The 22252-nt window shown below is 42.0% G+C and overlaps 1 protein-coding gene across 2 annotated transcripts in view; it reads right to left on the bottom strand.

Annotated features, from left to right (window-relative positions):
• Positions 1-22252, bottom strand: part of LOC143963138 (nuclear receptor ROR-alpha) — a 676682-nt gene that overhangs the window by 83218 nt on the left and 571212 nt on the right. The window contains exon 1 of one of the 2 annotated variants that reach the window (XM_077472704.1): positions 18263-18394. The exons of the other annotated variant lie outside the window; for it this stretch is intronic. Within the exon in view, the coding sequence (XP_077328830.1) occupies positions 18263-18290 (28 nt within the window). The 5' untranslated portion in view covers positions 18291-18394. Of the gene's footprint in view, positions 1-18262; positions 18395-22252 lie in introns of those variants that run through there. 2 annotated transcript variants of the gene reach the window in all.

The raw sequence follows: 22252 nt of genomic DNA, 5'->3' as shown, positions 1-22252 counted from the left end.
AAGAGAAGAAGGTAAAGGTATCTCACGTGGACCCAAGCAGGAATAAGTAGCCTGGAAAAGAAATACAGAAAACCCATTTTCTTCATAAAAAATTTTTGTGAACCTAGAGAGAAGGGACCTATTGTCAAAGTCTAAACCCATGTTTGTACATCTTCCTAAAAAACGGTTTATTGTGGCTGGGAAGAAACCTGTTATACGTAGTATTTGTAGTCTTCTCTCCTCTATGTAGTAAATGCTTCTAAAGTAAGAATTGTGCCCTAGGGAATAATTCTAAAGTAAGAATTATGGGGGCAGGAGATGGTCACCAAGTTTGTGCCTCTGCAGGCTTTCATAACTGCAACTAACTGTAGACAAACCATCATTTTCCAAAATAAGTGAAATAAATTCTTTTTTTGAATCCGTTGTGGTGCAAAAACCAGTAAGTGAACAAAAAACACATACATACACACTCACACACCCACGTGTGTTTTAGTCCACCCCCCCGAAGGTGTAGGACGTCTCCCTGATCCTCCAGAGTGCAAGGCTCCTGACAGGGACATTATTCTAGATCAGCCAAAGCCAACCTTTGAATACTGGGTCAAGGGACTCCCACAAAGAGAGACCCCTCCACCCAGGGTCAGAGAAGGAAGCCTTTGGGCCACACATCCTCCCCCTGGATGTCCAGGCAAGCCCGAGGACTCACACCCTCCATCCTATGGAGAATAAATAAAAAAAAAAACCCACACACAAAAAGTAAAAGTGACACACAGTGGAGGAAAAATAAATCAAATACGTGGCCGTGTCCTGATCCCTACAATTTAAGGTGGCTGTAAACCCTTACAACACACTTTTTGCTACAGGTAAACCTATAATAAGGCTTACCTGTAGCTACCCTGGATATCCCTTGTATTTGCATGTGCCGACGTCATCGGCACATGCAAACTGAAGCAACGGCACATACGTGCCTTTACCGGCAGCTTCCGCATGCATGCCCGGGAGTGACGTCATCGCAGCTCCGGCCAATCACAATGCCGGAGCCAGCGATACCCAGTAGTAACTTCGGGAACAATGTCGGCTGCTGGAGCAGTGTATGAGGACGGCTGCAGGGGCTTCAATCTCAGATGAGTAATTCATCATAGCATACTAGCTCATTATGCCTTTGTCTTGCAGGGTTTTTATTTTTGGCCTAGGCTTTACAACCACTTTAATGCATAATGTAAAAGTATTCCCTGTACAGTGCCAGATAAAGCACAATGACAGGTGTGCTTTACAGATGGCTTTCGGAGTATGTAGTGCAAACAGGATTGTTGCATGTATTGGTAGCAGCTAGACAGCCGCTACGCTGGGACAAGACACAGAATGCACAGCACCCACACCCCGCTGAATGGCCAACCACAAGCAGTCCAGCTCCCCGTGACCCAATGGGCAGAGAGTTTTTTTGCTCAGTCTCCATGGCAACCATGAATTGGCCAGTCCTGCAATAAAGTAAAACCGCTGTGTAGCATTGCAAAGCTACAAGATGGGCCTCTGTATGTAATGAGCCAATCTAGCTGCCCCTATGTTCATATATACATCCAAACTAAACCTAGAACAAGGCGTAAAAAACACTGATAGGCTGATCTCTTTTACAAGTGTAGCAAAAAAAAAAAAAACACTGAAAAGACTATACATTCACTTTAACTGATGATGATGATCAATGTTTCAAAAATGTAAAAGCTACCAGGGTGACCATATAGAAGATGAATATGTTGTAATACAAGTTATTAATTCACTGAAACATTCCAGCCCCAACGTAGATTCTGAATTCAAGTCAACGATGTCCCCTCCGTGTCACCTCTGCCACTCCTCCGCCCATCCCTGCCATGCAGAAGGTCATTTTCTCTAGATTCTCACCAAGAAATCTCTCAGCTGTAAAGTGAACCTGTCTTCATCGTACAATTCTATATCTTGCACTATACAGGCAATGCTTTTACACTGTCATTTCTAATAAACAGGGGGTGACCTTGCTGTGGTAGGCTAACTACAAGTTACTAAAATAAACTCTTGGATTTTTTTTTTTTAACCACCTCAATACCAGGAACTTAGACACCTTCCTGCCCAAGCCAATTTTCAGCTTTCAGCGCTGTCGCAATTTGAATGGACAATTGCGCGGTCATACAACACTGCACCTAAACAAATTTTTTATTATTTTGTTCCCACAAATAGAGCTTTCTTTTGGTGATATTTGATCACATCTGCGGTTTTTATTTTTTCCGCAACAAATATAAAAATACCGAAAAGTTTTTCTTTGTTTCTGTTAAACTTTTTAGTAAATAAGTAAGTTTTCTTCTTCAATGATGGGCACTGATATAGTTGCACTGACAGACACTGATGGGCCTCACTGAGGTGGCACCGACTTGCACTGATAAGCACCTGTAGGTGGCACTGATGACACTGATTAGTGGCATTGCTGGGCATCACTGATGCTACAGGTTATATAACGGTGCTTTAAAGTCTTATTTTTGTAGGGGAAAACAAATTATAAAAAAAAAAAATCACGTTATACTTACCTGCTCTGTTGCATTTGGTTTTGCACAGAACCACCCAGATCCTCCTCTTCTTGAGTGCCTCTTCTGTGCTCCTGACTTCTCCCTCTTTTTGAGTGCCCCCACAGCAAGCAGCTTTCTATTGGGGCAACTGAGCAGAGTCCCAGCTCCGGGTGTCCATTCAGACACTGAGCTGTGGTCCAGCCCTGCCCCCTCTCTCTCCATGGCTAAAATGACCGATTGACAGCAGCGGGAGACCGTGTCTCAGCCAATCATGAGGAGAGTCCCAGACGGCCAAGGACCTTGTGGACATTGCTGGAAAGAGATGGGGCTCAGGTAAGTATTAGAGGGGCTGCTGCACACAGAAGGCTTTTTAGCTTAATGCATAAAATGCATTAAGATAAAAAACCTTTTGACTTTACAAACACTTTAACACAGGTCGGGCAGGCGAGCGGTGTTCCAGATGCCTGTTTTTAATACCACTGTAAACACCCGTCAGTGATAAATGGCTGGTCCCATCTATGTAAACTGATACATCTGCAAGAGAGCTTGTTCTTTTCAAAAAAAATAAATAAATAAACAAACAAACAAACACACAAACACACAAACAAACACACAAACAAACACACACACACACACCAGACTTACTGGCCAGATCACCAGATGAAAATAGAATAGAAAATGCCAAAAAAAACAAAAACAAACACCACACACAAAAAACAAAACAAATGTAGCCATCACACCCAAGCTACAATATAATAAAATGTTCGCTTTAATACCACTTTAAATCTAAAAAAATAAAATAAAAAACACACATGGCATATTTTGGCATTCGGACACTTGGTTTCCTTCCGTCGGCAGATGGGATCTCTTATCCTGGGTGGGCGTCATATGACTTCCTCCACTTCCCGCTGGTATAGGAGTCGCGCGTGCGCACCCCCTGCGCATTACCGCCGGCCGCGATGTCCGTTGGGCACCCGCCGTCCTAATAGAGTGGGACCATGGATGTGTGTGTTCTGTCAGGGGAGAGGAGACAGATTGTGTGTTCCTAGTATATAGGAACACCGATTGTTCGCCTCCCCAGTCAATCCCACACCCACCCCCCCCCCAACACAGTTAGAACACGCAGTGAGGTAACACAGTTAACCCCTTCCCTGCCAGTGACATTTATACAGTTATCAGTGGCTATTTATAGCACTGATCGCTGTATAAATGTCAATGGTTTAAAAAAAAATACATTTAAAAAAAAATTTAAAAATAAATGTCCGATCTGTCCCGATAAAAAAAAAAAAAAAGAAGAAGAACAAAAAGGAAGAAAAAAAAAAAAAAAAATCACAGATTGCTGCCATTACTAGTAAAAAAATTAACATAAAATAGCCATAAATCAATACCCTATTTTGTAGGCACTATTAAACTTTAGCGCAAACCAATCAATATACACTTATTGCGATTTTTTTTTTTTACCATGAATATGTAGAAGAATACATATCGGCATAAAGGATTTTATTTTATTTTTTAAATTGGAATATTTATTATAGAGAAACATAAAAAAAATTGTGTTTTTTTTCAAAATTGTTGCTCTTTTTGTTTACAGGCATACCCCAATTTTAAGTACACAATAGGGTTTATTTACTAAAGCTGGAAAGTGCAAAACCAGGCTCCCTTCTGCATAGAAACGATGTGAGTGACCGGAGCCGCGCTATCGTCACTCCCGCGCATGCGCGTGTACACGAGAGAGATTTCTTTCCGGCAGGGTTCGGCATCTGCTGGAGTTTCAGCCGAGAATCCCCTGTGCGCATGCGCCGCTGCAGTCAGTGGTGGACTGTGAGGGTAATATTTTTTTTTACCTACACATAAGCCTTATTATAGGCTTACCTGTAGGTTAAACGTATTAAAATGACTATACAACCGCTTTAATGGTTTGCCAGTTTGATTGAGGACACAAGAAAAATGTGACAGTTAGCAATCCCAGCATTCCAGGACTGTAACCGTTTTTTGAAACCATTAAAGTGATGGGTTTAGTTCCAATTCATGATTTACTGTTGTTCAGGGGCTCTGGGCTTCAGCAAAATGGCAGCCTCCAGCAAGAAGAAACAGGAACAATGTTGGAGGCAATTTACTGCACACATTGTAGCATAATTACTAATGTGGAATGTATGTCCTTTGCTAAAGAACGTGATTTTTTTTCCCATTTTTTTTTTCCTCCATCAAGTTATAGGTAATGTTCCACTTTAATATAACCTGTAATAAATAAAATGCAGCCGCCACATCTAATGACTGGTAAGCTGCAATATTTAAACATTTTTAGTTTCAATACCACTTTCTGCTGCTACAAAATTGGTCATGTGACCCGTCCTTTACTGTATAGCCAAATATATAACTTAATGTGGTATATTTGGCTGTAGTGTTACTGAACTACCTATATAGGATGAGGATCACAGGCATGCAGGAAAACCAGAAATTAGGAAATCACAATTACCATGGTTCATGACAAATCTCTGATTAACCACCAGTGTGCTGCCCTTTTTTTTTTTTTTTTTTTTTTAAAGAAGTCAGCAGCTACAAATTCTGCAGCTGCTGACTTTTAAAATATGGACACTTACCTGTCTAGGTTACCTGCGATGTCGGCACCAAAGCCGATCTATCCCTCAGCTGTCAGGTGCTGCCCATGCCATCGTCGGTAAGGGAATCAGGAAGTGAAGCCTTCACTTCCTGGCCCCCCTACTGCGCACACGCGACTCGCACTGCGCTATTCCACTGGTCCCTGCTGCTTTCTGGGACCCGTGTGTCTCCCAGAGTACAGCGTTTGGAGAAGTGGCGTAGATACCTGTGGGTGGCTTGGGTATCTATGCCCGGAAGTGGGAGAAAAATACCTGTATTAGACAGGTATCTGCTCCCCCCCTGAAAGGTGCCAAATGTGACACTGAAGGGGGGGGGCGTAAGTTTTTTGTGTGGAACTCAGCTTTAAATAAAAAGGTTATTATTCCAAAATTACATTATTATTCTATAATAGGAATGTGGATATGATGAATGCAGCAAAATGTAATTAGTGCTGCAAGAACCAAACTAGATATAGAGTCTCGATTGGCAATTCATTGAGGCCAAGAGATGTGTATCTTGTTTGATAAGACCGATTTTCTGAATTCTATACCGTTTATCCCTGAATGTCAGTATTGCCAGCTCATCCCAGGATGACTCAACTGAGCCACAAAACCTGTAAAATTTAGATGTGTCGGAACAGAAGGGATGAGCTGGCGATTCTACTGTAACCCCACGCAAGAACAGATAACAGTGTAAAAGGGGGGGGGGGGGGAAACACACACACACAAACACACACACACACATACATTCACACTTGTTTGTGACACACATTTTAAACTACAATTACCATTACTACTACTGGTGGTCACTATGACGAAAAAAAATTAATGCAAAGTAATTATGTCGTGCAATAGGTACATGTAGTGATAGTATTCAGTGCTTGCGTGCATTCCTTTTCATGTCTTCATTCTACTAACTGCATGACTTTTATGTAATAAAAGTGATCATACAGATCAAGCTGTCCAGTAACAGTTGTATCAACTGTTGGTCAGCATGTTCTGCATACAAAATTTAGAGGAAAATTATGCATATCTGAAAAAAAAATTAAAAAAATAATCATATATTGAATTTTATCATTACACAAAATTACCCACATGCAGTTAGTAGAATTGTTAACAGTCCTCTGCATGGGGTTCCAGATCTGAAAAGCCAGCAGACAGTCTGTAATAAACCATGGGATAGATAGATAGACACACACACACACACACACACACTTTATGTAGAGACATTATGTAAACCCATTTTTTTTTTTTTTTTTTTTTAAAGTTTCCATACAACCAAACATGTAAAAAACTTGAACCTCATTATATCGAAATGCATGTTTCAAACAAAAAAATTAAAATAAAAAATTGTCTAATGTAAAAGTGCCAAGATAAATATCTCTGGTTACTGTCTTTACAAGAATTTATGGACTCTTGGCTGTCATTCTAAATGAGTTTCTTGAATTGACATTCGTTGGTTGGCTGAGCCAGATTTTGTATTACTATTTTATACATTCCAAACTAATGATCCACTGTGGTGCCACATCCTAATTGCGTATCCCAAACACCCCCCAAAAAAGGAGGAAGATATCGGACTTTACTGGCACAAAAGTACGGGATAGATAAAGAAAAAAAAAAAAAATATATATATATATATATATATATATATATATATATATATATATATATATATATATATATATATATATATATATATATATATATATATATATATATATATATATATATATATATATATATATATATTTTTTTTTTTTTTTTTTTTATTACATTATATTTTTTTATTATCACAAAATAACTATAAAACCCACATAAACAACCAACCCCCCCCCCCCCCCCCCCCAAAAAAAAATATATATTTGTAAAACACACACACACACACACACACAGGTGAATAAGTACCAACTTGTTGGTACTTGTTCCATATTATCCTGTATTTTGTACCACTAACATCTGAGATTTTCTCTTTTAGGGAAGTGTTTTGGGATACTTTATACCTCCTAAATAAAACACTTTAAATGAAAAGCTTCTACATGCACTCCTAATTAAATCCACTCTAGAGTCCACTCTATCTATTCTTTTATCCTACAACCACCAGAGCTTGGGGAAAAAAAAAAAAAAAAAAAGATAAAAAAAGGGTATTGATTCTATGTACAGTAGGAAATATTGGACAGATTTTATTGCCCGAAACAAAAAACAATTGTATTGAATGAGATCTAAGAAAAGAGTACAGAAGAAGACTAACCTACAGTATTGGTGCCCAAGCTACATAAGATAGGCAAACTCAATTTTCATAGTTTTTGTGTGATATGGTGGATCTATTGTCACAATACACATACATACAAATTAAGACAAAAAATGTGGAAAGAAGGCACATCAACTAGAACAGTGACCACAAAAAAATAAAAATAAAATAATAATAAAAAAAATAAAAAATCCAACATTCATTTTTTACTCCAAGCAACTCTGCAGCCCTTTTACAAAATACTCTATATTACTTTGCACCACAAGAGCTTACAATCTTATATAACTGCCACAGTTATACTAACAGACTAAGAAAAAAAAAAAAGTACAAATTTTTCTCTTTTCGTAGGATAAAAAAAAAAAAAAAAAAACATAGTACCTAGGAGGACCCTAAAACGCTGTTTAGATAATGCCTCGTTGGAATCGAAGTCTAGACCGTAACACTGCATGTTAAGGGCGTAAATGGCTTGGTGACACAAAATATTTTTTTTACATTTTTAAACAGACATAATGGGGGTTATTTATGAAAGGCAAATCCACTTTGCACTGAAAGTGTATTTACTCTAAATCTAAAATATTTTGTAGATCTGAAATGAGTGGAAGCTCTGCCGATTTTATCATCCAATCATGTGCAAGCTAAAATGCTGTTTTTTTATTTTCCTTGCATGTCCCCCTCGGATCTACAGTGATTTTACTTCCACATGCACTTGCAGTGCAAAGTGGATTTTCCTTTAGTAAATAACCCCCAATATGTTCACTTACACAGCAAATGTGCATCAAGCATGAAGTGAATTCTACGCAGCTGTAGATCATTATATATGGAAACGCAAATTGTGAAAAGACATTGCATTGAAAAGTTCACATTTTTAGGCAAGGTCTGCTCAAACACAAATCGTTACACAAATGAGGGACAATCTGCCAAATCTAGAAGCTAGGAAGACATTTCAGGCCTTTCCACGTTATCAATACCCCAACTATGTACATATACTACAAAACAAACACTGACAAACAACAAAGTGTTGGGTACCCGTTGTAATCAGTCACACCGGCCACTTTGCCTCTGGTATTCACCCTGCAAAAGCCAAAATCTCCCATCTATCTAATAGGACATGCTAAACTTTATACAATAATAATACCATTAATCAAAGAAAGTAGAGGAGGTATATTTAGTGGGTTTCATGCAGCACTATGCATGCCCAACTATACATTATTTACCTTTATTAAAAAACGGGGGGGCACACTACATAAAATGGGGTAAGCGTACAGAATAAGAATACATGACTGATGTAATAAAGGACTTATAAAAAGGTTATGCTAAAAATAAAATAGCAAAAAGTAGAAGTGAAACTGTGGTAAAACCATTGAAACAAATACAATTTCTAAATGTTGCATTTTTGACAAAGTTGCACTGTTTTTGTAGCTAAACCACAAATCCTCTGGCTATGCAGGTCCACAGGCCAAAAAAAAAAAAAAAAGCCAAAAAAGGGATCTGTAATAATAAAAAAATAAATAAATAAAAAACACCCACATGTATTTTACCCAGATTTATGACGTTTTTAGAAATCTGCTTCAAATATTTGCTTACAGCATTCAGCGCCCCCATCACATCTGTTACAGGCTTTGAGCATTTTGGTCATAATCTTCCAGGTAAAGATATTACCATTTTATTTCCAATATTACATTTTAATCCCGAATGTTGTTATTTTTACTGTTGTCTAAAATAATCTCTTTCTATTCAAGGCATCATTTAACGTAAACCATTAAACACATTTTTTTCCTTTATCAAGGTGTTTCAGTTTCATGTACTGGAGGAATCTACTCGCGTACATATGAACACATAGAAAGGTCAAGCAGATGCAACAAGTACTTCTTGTCTGTTGTGAAATATGAGTCCCCATTACTAATCCTCATAGACCCTACGCCACAGAGAACGCAACAACACACTTACATCGTTGGGTCGGGGGAAAAAAAAAAAAAAGGCTGTTCAGCCAGCAGCATTCTTTACATTAGATCACTTTTACTGTTTAGTAAAACTTATATACAATGTTGTATATAAGTACTGTTTAGTAAGTCGAAATCTGCTTTATACATACAAGCACAATCAATGCAGTAAAGCTTGCCACGATTAGGATCATACATCAAAATTTGTAAAAATAAAGGGCATGGGCCATAGTTTATGAAAACTGGACTGTATCCAGTGGTGATGGTGCCATTAACCCCCATCCCTCCCCACACACACACACACACACACACACACACACACACACACACACACACACACACACACCATTTTAAAAGCAGTTAGAAGTCACTATTCCAGTGATTCTCAACCAGGGTTCCTCCAGTGGTTTTTAGGGGTTCATTCAGCATTGGGCCATTTCTGCCTCTCAGATAAGTTCCCACCGACACCATTGATCTTTTTAACTATCTGTAAGGCGCTAATTCTTCCCAATGACCACAAAATGTAAGGACCATTCTTTCCACTGACCATCACACTAATGTATCACGAGTTGTAGATTACCGTATATACTCGAGTATAAGCCGAGATTTTCAGCCTCTTTTTTGAGGCTGAAAGTGCCCCCCTCGGCTTATACTCGAGTCATCGCTGTCTGCCTGCTCGATCAGCGTGTCGAGCAGACAGACAGCGGACATTCTACCATTCAAACGCCGCGCCTCCGCCTCCGCCTTCGCCTGTGATAGGCAGAACACTGAATTTCCCAGCAGCCTGTGTTCCGCCTATCACGGACATCGTCTCATCCTCGTCCGTAGTACGAGGATGAGACGATGTCCGTGATAGGCGGAACACAGGCTGCTGGGAAATTCAGTGTTCCGCCTATCACAGGCGAAGGCGGAGGCGGAGGCGCGGCGTTTGAATGGTAGAATGTCCGCCGAGGCGCCGACGAAGAGCGGCGATCCTGGCAAGGCACGGGACGGAGGCAAGGCAAGGCATGGCACGGGACGGGACGGAGGCAAGGCACGGCACGGGACAGAGGCAAGGAGGCAAGGCACGGGACAGAGGCAAGGAGGCAAGGCACGGGACGGAGGCAAGGCACGGGACACAGGCTCGGGACACAGGTAGGCTGGACACACACACACACACACACACACACATGGACACACACACACAGGGATGGATGGATACACACACACACACAGGGATGGATGGATGGATGGAGACACACACACACAGGGATGGATGGATGGAGACACACACACACAGGGATGGATGGATGGATGGACACACACACACACAGGGATGGATGGATGGATGGACACACACACACACAGGGATGGATGGATGGATGGACACACACACACACAGGGATGGATGGACGGACACACAGGGATGGACGGACACACAGGGATGGACGGACACACACACAGGGATGGACGGACACACAGGGATGGACGGACACACAGGGATGGACGGACACACAGGGATGGACGGACACACACACAGGGATGGACAGGCATGTCTCACCCTCGGCTTATACACGAGTCAATAAGTTTGCCAGTTTTTTTGGGGGTAAATTGGGGGCCTCGGCTTATATTCGGGTCGGCCTATACTCGAGTATATACGGTACTAATTTTTAGATCTCCCCGAGATCAGAGAACTATTTCAAGGGTGTTGAAAAGGTTGAGAAAGGCTGCACTATGCATTGAGGCCTATTCGTAGGCATTCTGATAGATAGTGTGAGCCAGAAGTAAGTTACAGCTTAAAGTGGTTGTAAACCCCGTTACGCCACTTGTACCTACCTACAGGTAAGCCTATAATGAGGCTTACCTGTAGATACTGTAAATATCTCCTAAACCTGCACGGTTTAGGAGATATTTATCATATGCGCTTGCACCAACATCATCGGCACATGCGCACTGAAGAAATAGAAGAATTGCGGCACTGGCCAATCACAATGCCGGAGCCCGCAAATTGTGAAATGACTCCGAGAGACATGTCATCGGTCACAACAGTGTGCGGGGACCGCTACAACAGCTTCGATCCAAGTTAAGCATTTCATAATGCGCTAGTATGTGATGCATGCTAGCTCATTATGTCTTTGTCCTACAGGGATTTATTTATTTATTTATTTTTTTGGTTTACAACCACTTTAAAAGGGGAAAGCCACCTGGGGGAAAACATTTTTTTTTTAAAGTCAGCAGCTACAAACACTGTAGCTGCTGACTTTTAATAAGCACACTTACCTGTCCTGGGTGCCCACGATGTCGGCCCCCCCGAGGCCGACCATCGCTTGGCTCCCAATGCCACCATTCCAACTAAGGGAAACAGACAGTGAAGCCTTGCAGCGCTTTGTGAATGGGGCGCGCTGTGTTCTGGGATACACATAGTTCCCAGAACACACCGCACCCCATTCACTAGAAGACGACGTGAGGAGGAGAAGACCGAAGATCACCGTGGATTAGGAAGAGGCAGATTAGGATGATCTGCCTAGCAACAGGCATTTCTGGTAAGTAAAAAATAAAAAAATAAAAAATAAAAAAGTATTTTTTTTTTTCCTCCAATTTTTTAGGTTTATTTTGTAGACAATTTTTTTTTTTTTTTTTTTTTTAGTGGCCCTCCACTTTAAGGCTCTATGCACAGTTCCTGGACTACTTTTGGTGACTTTGGGGGACGAATTGTATAGACATCTGTGCATGAACCCGCACAGATGTCTGTCGAATCGCCCCCAAAATCAGACTGCATTGCCGGGTTGAAACCATGTGTGTTAAGCTGTAGTCATGCGATTTCTAACCCGCAGCAATGTGAACCTAGAAAAGCTGGCACAAAAATGCCATTATCAGCATTTTTTATCCAGCGTTTTTTTTTCTAGCTTTTTTAAGCTTATAAACACTAGGGAGCAGGGAGCCCAATAGCGTTTTGGTGCCAGCCTTTTGGCAGCAGTAGGGAGCAGTGAGCATTTTTTTTCTGCTGGCAAATCGCTCCCAAAATTGCAAAAAAAAAAAAAAAAGTGAATAAAATGGTTTTCTGCTCCTAGCAGCTGAAGCTTAAAAAAAAAAAAAAAAAAAAAAAAAAAAAAAATCGCTTCTAGACTCATAGTGCATATGGACACATAGGAGAACACCAATTGAGTCTAGAAGCAGAAAAAAAAATAAAAAATAAAAAGCTGCTGCTAAGAGTGTTTGTTTAAGCTAGGGTGCATGGAACACACATTGTTTATTTTTTATTTTATATTCTCCCCCCTTTCTTCTTCACTTTTAAAGAAGTGACTTATATTTAAAATGGTATATATTGGAGAGCAAGTCATCCCTTCTCCATATGATCTGATGCTGCCAGCTTCTTGCATTATAAGACCTATGGCATAAACGGCAGTAGTTTTTTTTTAAAGGATAAAAATGTATTTACACAGAAAAAAAAACAAAAAAAAAAAACACAAACATACAAATACATATGTGGCGCGAACATCGCTCAATCCTGAACAGATTACATAGGTCTGGTATACAGTCAATATAAAAAAAACGGAGCAACACAGAAGTCATTATTCCATGGCAGTAATTTTTTTAGCTTTAACAAGCTCTATACAGGTAAATCTGATTGGGCCACAGGTCAAAGTTTAGATATGTACAGAGATTGATTACTTATGTCAAACGCATATAAATACATACGACCTGCACCTTTTACACCACGAAGGCTACAACATGCACTTGTATGTTAAAACAGGAAATCATATAGAATACTTTTGAGCCGCAAATACCCACAAAGCCTTGAATAGAACAAAAAACAGAGTGTAAATAATTTCCTTTTTGTTATTTTGTTTTTTTGTTTTGTTTTGTTATTTCTTCTTTTATTGCAGTGACAAAAAATTTCATTAAAAATCCCAGTCATTGCCTACGAATGATCAACATTTAAAAAATGCTCCTAGTTGGGAGGTGTATTGCAGTCAATTTAGGTAACAATTTTTATTTTTTTTTTATTTTTTTCACATCTGAAACCTAAGCAATCAGGCAATAGAGATTTTTCAGTTTCACTAAGTGCTGAATAATCCCCGTAAAGCAAACATGACATCTGAAACAACCTTATTAGACACAAATTGGAAGAGCTCCCGGGGGACTCGTACAATCTGATCCCTTTTGCCCTCGTTGCTAAAGGCCACAGAGAGAACTCGGCTACAAGCAACCTATACAATGAAAAGCCTATGAAAGAAAAGCTTATATCATCTATGCCCAGAGTCCAGAAAAGAAGAGTCTGTTACATATGCCATATACTGATCCCGGCTAAGTTCTGCTGTCACTTGATCACACAGTAGAGCCTTTCCGTAGCAAGGAAGGCTCAGCAGAATGTCATGTATCAGCTTGTTTATATTGCATAATATACTTCCCATATGGTATGCCTGGAATCAAGCATATGCCACTCACTTATCTTCCTAAAACCTGTCTAGATTTTCAAAAATGTAAATGCACCTCCCTGGCGCTGCAACCTGTGCGCTATGTAGGACAGTTCTAAAGCAAGGCATTAAAAAAAAAAAAAAAAAAAAAAAAAAGGACGCAAGTTAGATATTACAGGGGGCCATGTGAAATGTCATCTTAGACAAGCCTATGGGGGGGGGGGGACCAGTTGCATCTTCTCATCACATCCAGCGGAAATGCTGTCACAACTTTCATTAAGTGTGCTTACTGTCAATACCCATTATCAGCTTGATCCTCCATAAAAAAGACAAACGCATGTCACGTCATATTTACATAACGACACTATCTAGCCATAAAAGCACCGCGGCCGTCCTCCACCTCAAAGCTAGAACTATTATGAAAATAAAACCATTGTTACAACAAGAACAAACATCACAGATTGAAAAAAAACTTCATTGATCCCTTATTTTATTTTTTTTGGATTATATCCCAAATCACACGCCGCTTACAGGTGCAGCCCCTCCCCCAACAAAATAACTCCGGGGGGACAGGGCGCAACTAAGATCGGTCTGGTCTACAGAAAGAAAAAAATAAATATATTAATGCCAGCCAGACATCAGCACATGGAAAAGATTCTCATTAAGATATGATGGCATCTATAATTAACCGGCTTATTGTGGTAATAAATGGCGGTGGTGTATAAACACAGATGTAGGCGCAAACGACCACAAATATCCTTCGCGTGTACGCTGGCCGATGCCAAAGGCCTGAGGACCACTTCAGCCCTGCGTGGCCTTTAAAAACAAACGCAGCATCGCTTCACGACTCGCATGAAAATTTTTTCGCTTTTTTACAGGAACATCGAATTCCACTTCATCAGCACTTTTAGTTTATCTATGTTAACAATTTTCCTGTGGCTTTGAGGGCTGGCATACAATCTCATCAGCAGAAGACATGACACGCTCATAGCTGGGCCCAGGATCTCAGGCCAGCAAAGACATTTACAAGGGGGGGGATTTGCATGGCTGCCTATAGGGCCAATGGTAATGAGTGAATGAGGATAAAAAAAAAACTAAAATGGTACTCCCTGACGAGATAAGGAGGTGTGTGGGTCACTCTACTAGTGGCTGTGGGAGCGCCAACAGATGGCAACGGTCCATTGTGCTATACATGAAGAACGGTGTCAGGCCCCCTTTATGCCACATGCAGGACCTCGCACTTATTGCAATGATACATTGCACTATACAAGAAGATGTGAGAGGTCCTATAGGCAGCTTAAAGGGGACCTTGCACTATTATTTATTTGTGTATAGTACAATGGACCATTGCAAGATGTTCAAGGTCCTGCATGTGGCAAAATACTAACATTACAATACATTGTGCTATACATAAATAAAAGTGAGAGATCCCCTTAATGCCACATGTAGGACCAATGGTACGTTGTACTATACACGCACAATAGTGCAAAGTCCCCTTTATCCAACACAACAAACAGAATACAGGCATATAAGTACACAATGGGGTGTATTTACTAAAGCTGGAAAGTGCAAAATCAGGCTCACTTCAGCACAGAAACCAATGTGCTTGTTCAATTAAGCTTTGGTAATAAAACCTGGAAGCTCATTGGTTTCTATGCAGAAGTGAGTCTGATTTTGCACTTTCCAGCTTTAGTAAATAAACGCCATTGTGTACTTAAAAGTGGGGTATGCCTGTATTTGCAATTTTGCACACATTTGTGTTTTTTGCAGTGTCTTTATGCACAGTATTAATTTGCACGTGTTTTATAATTGCACTATTAGTGATCCATTTCACCATTTATTAGATCAGAACATTTCGTTTTATTGAGTTGCGCTATTCTATTTCATTTTATTATTCTTTTACATGAGCGCACGGTAAACACTTCAGATATAGCTGCAGTTACCTAGTTTCATTACATTTTTACATAGATAGCGCAAGGGACCCCACACTAAATTTTTAAAGGTCCCCTTTATGCTTCATAGAGGACCTCTCACATTCTTGTATAGTACAATGTATCATTGGAACACGTGCGAGGTCCTGCATGCAGCATAAAGAGGACCCGACACTTTTATTCATGTTTAGCACAATTTATTATTGTAATATATACAGGACCTCTCACGTATTGCAATGGTACATTGTACTATACACAAATTAGTGACAGGTCCCCTTTATGCAACATGCAGGACCTCTCACCTATTGCAATGATACACTGTACTATACAAGAATATGTGAGAGGTTCTGTATGCAGTATAAAGGGGTCTTTGCACTTTACGCATGTATAGTACAATGTACCATTGCAATAAGTTCACGGTCCTGCATGTGGCATAAAGTAGACCTCACACTTTTATTCATGTATAGCACAATGTATTTTTGTAATATTAGCGTGCGCCCCCCCCTCCCCCCCCATGCCACATGCAGGACCTTGAACATATTGCAATGGTACATTATACTATACGTCAGTGGTCTCCAAACTGAAGCCCTTTGCAACCCTTAAGGTATTTTCCCTGCCACTAATAAGAAGATATTCACCAGCACACCAAGGATCATCAATTTCATCCAAACGGTTTTTATTCAAGAAAGATTACATCACAAAATGTTATAGAGCAAAGTTTCGGAGCCACGCTGGAGCCCTTCGTCAGGCCTGACTTAGGGGTACCATTTTGTGATGTGATCTTTCTTGAATAAAAAACGTTTGGATGAAATTGATGATCCTTGGTGTGCTGGTGAATATCTACTTATAGCACAGCTTCCAGTATCCAGCTGGTGGTCGCTACAGCACCCAGTACCCTAAAGAGCTCCAGGAACCTGTGTGATGGGAATATGGACTGTGGGCTATTCCTCCCAATGCCAACAAACATGGGGCACTATTCCTCCCAATGCCAACAAACATGGGGCACTATTCCTCCCAATGCCAACAAACATGGGGCACTATTCCTCCCAATGCCAACAAACATGGGGCACTATTCCTCCCAATGCCAACAAAAATGGGGCATTGTCTACTCCCACTGGGCACCGTCTGACCCCCCTAAAGTCGGAAGGATGGTAAGCTGGCCCTTTCTTTAGAAAGTTTGGAGACCCCTGCTATATGAATAAAAATGTGAGGTCCCCTTTATGCCGCATGCAGAACCTCGCACCCAACTGTAGAATGCTCTGCAGAACTGTCATCAAACATTCTGAACTTCACACAGACAACTACAAGGTAGTCAGGCAGGAGTCCAATCTAATGGCTCCACTAAGGTGTGAGCAGAGGGGGGTATATAATAACACCCCCATTATCAATGTTCTACAGGACACAATAAAGGCATCCTTCAGTACATGGAGTCTGCCATTGATGATCTCTCCTGGAAAACGTATCCATCAGTATGATCCAATAACTAAGTCCCTGACCTGGTACAAGCAATGCACATCACCTTTTCTGCCTTCACTGGCTGCATGCTTCTTCCAGAAAGCCTCATAGAAAGCAATGGCAGCATCCAGGTCACTCAGTGCAGGATTTTCCTTTAAAAAACACAGTAAGGGCCCATTTAAGCCCTGGTCATCACTCTGAAAAGTCATCTGCGACTTGATCAATTTTCAGAAGGTGGCTGACAGGTGGCAGAGGGGAGATATGTTGCCTCCTCACCACCTGTGATAACCTTGGAAAGGCCGCACCACCACTCTGTGCATTGCATGCATCTGCAGCTCACTTGAAGGGGTCGCGTTGAGCGGCATCACGGCCCGACACATGGAGGGGCCATTACTGCTGCAGCACAAAATCTTGTGGCCACTCCATGTGTACAATCAAGTCTATAGACCACCACAGACACGACAATCACCTTGTAATCTACCAACAATTAGCAAGGGCCTAAGTAATTCGATTTGGTGAATCTAAAAGTAAGATTGTATGGTCAGATCGTACAGTGCGCCTCAAGTTTACCATTCGCTATACAATCTGATTGTCCAATAGCTGGTAGATTGTAGATTTAGATCTGCCGACAACTATGTATGGTCAAGAGAGTAACTGAATGGATTGTACAGGTAGGTCCTCATATGACATTGGGTTGGTAAATGAGATTGTACGATCAGATGGATGTTTGTACAGTCTGGCCATACACCATGCAATCAGATTGGACAATCTCTAACTTTAGAGTTTCCAAAAAAACAATGTGATCTGAGGACAGACCTAAACATTCCATCTGTGTCCAACCACCCCGAGCCTTGTGTTACATGGAGGAGATCGGGGGATCAGATCGCAGCTTCTGTACTATGGAGGGAAGTCAATTTGCACCCGATCAGACAGACACAGATTGTACAATGTATGGCCATCACCAGGGTTACGGAGGGCACACACAGGCAGGATCGTCTCCTGCTCCCCGATCAGGTGTACCTCCTCCTCCCCGGACACCCCTCCTCCTCTCCGGGGAGCCATGATCCAACTTCCCAGCACTGATTTCCTTCTTCCCGATCCCGGCGATCCGCCCTCCTCTCCTATAAGCCGGGCACAGTCCGCCCGATCTCCCCACACACACACACACACCCCCCGGCTCCTCTCACCTTTCATGGCCGCGATGACATAATACATGGTCGTCCCGCAGCTATGCCCCGATTCCCCCTCACAGTCCTCCGCTCTCCGCTACGAGCTTCGCTCTGCCGCATCCCCCGCCCGGAGCTGCCATATGAGAGTCCATGTGACCCTTCGCCTGTACGCCCCAAGAACTGACAGCGGCTCCACCCCCACACAGTCTCTGCCGACCAATCGCAGAAGGGGGAGAGGACACCGGGACACGCCTTCCCGAGGCTCATCCCGCCTTACACGTGGTCTCCTTGTGACAGCGGCGAAGATGAAGGGAGGAGAAGGAGGAGGGGGCGGTGCTCCGGGGGAGGAGCCTGTCACTGACAGATGAAACATGTGTGTGAGAGCAGGAGATACAACAGACCTCAGTCAGGAATCCTCCACACCCACTAGGGACACATGGACAGGAGCGAGACACCAGGAGATCGATCAACACAGAGATCGATCAACCCTCCATCACCTGTACTAACCATTCTCACCTACTGCTTTCATCACATAGCCAAGCAGTCTCACTCTTCCTGCTGCATTCTTACATAGGCTGACAAATGACAACACTCCATCTAGTTTAACCAACAGAAATATATAAATGGACAATGCTGCAGGTGGAGTGAGACTTCCACAATGGCCAGGAACTGGGACCAGAAGAAGGTCCAATCACACCCAAGGTGACCATGGCAAAGTGCGCCCCCTACAGCTGGGACAGAGGACAGCCATCACTTCACCAGGACAACACAGATATAAGAGAGCTACAGATCAGTACACATTATTATTATCATTATTATTATTATTATAATACAGGATTTATTTATATATATATAGTGCCAACAGTTTGCACAGCGCTTAACACAATAAAGGCAGACATTGCAGTTACATTACGGTTTGGTACAAGAGGAATCAGAGGGTCCTGCTCATTAAAACTTGCACGAGGGTTATTTACTAAAACTGGAGAGTGCAAAATCAGGATCACTTCTACTGAGAAACCAATCAGCTTCCAGGTCTTAACTGAACAAGCTGAGGCTGGAAGCTGATTGGCTGCTCTGCAGAAGTGAGACTGATTTTGCACTTTCCAGCATTAGTAAATAAACCCCATATTGTCACTTCTCCCATTCAACGTCTAATACAAAGTAGGGCAAAACGAGTTTGAAATAAACAAAAGGTTTTTTTTTTTTTTGGTTTTTTTTTTCAGCTTGCATATGTATTTTTTATCATTATTCAAAAAAAGAAAAAAAAATGAACAAAAAAAAATCACGATATGACCAATAGAAAGGGTTAATTAGGGCTCATTTTCACCAGATCCATGGAGAGTGTAATCGCAGTACAAACACCCCTACAAGAAAAATGACCGTGTTCCAATCAGCCTAGTTTACACAATTGGGTGCTTTCCATTGGTGTTAAAAAAAAAGAAATAACTGAACGCGTTGCATTCTTCAAAATAGAAGCCACATAAAACGCATGTGAAGATGCACAAATGTATGCAAACACGCATGAACGCACATAAATGCATGAAAACAAAAATTAGTAAAAGAAAAACAATCCAATAAATGAAAAAAATATTTAAAAAAAAACACAGACTGCAAATGCATGTAAACAATGCACAAATTCTTCACAAATGCACATGCAGAAGTATGCACTGTGAAGAATGGTCGGTGAACACAGAGAACGCGGTGTAAACAAGCCCTAACCGAAACAAGGGATTGAGGCTCCATTCACACCAGTGTGACTCCAAAGTCACACAATTTCCAGTGCCACTTTGATGCAACTTTACACTGTCTGCCACAAGAAACAGAACGAGAAAGGCGTATAGTGAATGCAGGGTCCTGGGTTTAGTAACGCTTTAATGGCAGATCAGAGGTAGTCTGACATAAAGGGGATTGTGGATCTGAACCCCAACAATTGGCTTTTGCTTGACCAAAGAGAAATTCATAATTTTTGTGCATTCGGCAAGCTCTACTCCACAGACTACTTTTAATAAAAGACTTAAATTACATGAGAAAGCATTGTGCAGTCCTGCAGAGTGAGGGTAGCAGTATTGGTTCAGATTTTCTATACGGCCCCAAGTTAGATATGAATGCATTCCATCCTAGCAGTCAGTGGTGGTTGGTGCTCAATTCTTTGGAGGGGGGGGGGGGGGGTGGCAAACCTGACCCCCTTACTACACCCACCCCATCGCATTATCGATTGCTGCTCGCCCATAGGCCGCCTGCCAGCCCCTCACTTAACCCATCCAGGTCACAGTTTCGGCGGCTTCCCCCCCCCTATATCTCCTCCCGAGTCCTAGCAGTCGCTCCTTCTCCCGGCCAACTGGGTCTTAGGACTCCCAGCCAATCAGGTCTCAGGACCCGCTTCCTGATTGCACAGGAGGAGAAGCAGGAAGACATTAGCCAATATTAATTCACTAATGTCACACAAGTGGGCGGGCTCGGGGCACAGTGATCTGAGCCTCAGACTCTAATCATATGCTTAAAAAGAAAACAAAAGAAATTGAAATCTATGCATCGGGTGCCCCGCTTGGAGATTAGGGGCTGGGCACAATGGATTAAGGGAGCAATACCCCTGCGCCCCTTATGTGTGGCCATCACTGGTAGCAGTGCAGATTTTTTCCTCTCTGCATCAAAACCTCAGTTCAATGATATGTGTGCCAAGCCGTATAGAAGGCTCCTGCTGTCCAGTTTATAGATCTTTTGTGGGGTGAACAGGTATGCCCCGCATTTGTCATTGTGACGCACTGCAATCGGGCACTTCAATGGTGCATTCTGTTGACCTGTAAAGAACTTGCATTAGCAAAAGCTGGCTGCTTGTGTTCATCTGCCTTGGTGGGGCATCCTGCCAGAGCCGTGGCCTGTGTGTTATTCATTAACAAGGGGCACACGTTATTAGGTTTACATGTGCAAAGTTTGTCCAGCTGCCTGGAGACCTGGTCACCACCATCATACAGACTGCAGGCTAACACGGTGATCACTGGCCAACGCTGCTCCTCAAGTTGCCCTATACAGTAGTCATTTTCATCCAGCACTAAAAGGACATGCACATTTTTTGTCATCCATCACAACACCATTGCTTTCCTGTGGCCCGACGACTACCTCCAAAGACAGTGCCAGACACTGTGTGCCCATCAATTACCATTGCTGTTCCTGTCAGGCCCTCCTGTTGGGGAAACACCTGACAGCTGGGATCATGGCTGCCTGAATTAATGTTGGTGTTGGATGCTGTTCAGTATTTAACATCTAGCGTTACATGGGATCTTTTCAGTACCTCAAACACACTACTTGTAGAGAGTGATTGCTATGGGTAGCAATTGATCACAGAACAGACAGAAAAACCGCCTCCCTATGAAGAAAGCCACACAAGTAACATGGAGTAGCAATCTACTGCACATGATTGGAACATAGGGCCGGTTCACACTGGTGCCATGTCAGAGATCGGATGTGATTTCAGCCATAACGATCGTATGGCTGAATTTGCATCAACCTCGCACAGGACCCTTTTTTTTTGTCTGCAGCAGAATCGGATTGCATGGGTGTTCACATCCATGTGATATGATTCCTGTCCAGGTTTGCAGATCACACATCAATAACTGATTTGGGGGTGTCATTAACTTTTACCTTGAAGATATTTGCCAGCACACCATGGAACGACATAAATAGCGTCCAAACGGGTGAATTATTGCATGATCACAACAAAAGGATAGTGCAATGTTTCAGAGCCACGCAGGACCTCTTCACCACATGCCTGGCGAAGAGGTCCTGCGTGGCTCCGAAACGTTGCACTATCCTTGTGTTGTGATCATGCAATAAATTACACGAGGGGGTGGCAAGGGGGGGCCCGAATATGACCCCAAAAAGCCTCCAGTCTATGGAATGCTGCATTCCATTGTTAGCCCCGAGCGCCGGCTGCCGGGACCGGTCTGTTCGCGAGTATTGGCAAAAGTGTCAGAGTGCGGCCGAAATTAGCCAAGTGCCATAGCAGCTGAG

The sequence above is a fragment of the Lithobates pipiens genome, unplaced genomic scaffold (genome assembly GCF_037356315.1).
Source record: "Lithobates pipiens isolate NorthernLeopardFrog02 unplaced genomic scaffold, aLitPip1_a1.2 Scaffold_8, whole genome shotgun sequence".
In the NCBI taxonomy this organism is placed as follows: Eukaryota; Metazoa; Chordata; class Amphibia; order Anura; family Ranidae; genus Lithobates; species Lithobates pipiens.
The sequence above is the reverse complement of the archived record's forward strand: the minus strand, read 5'-3'. Positions and strand labels throughout refer to the sequence as shown.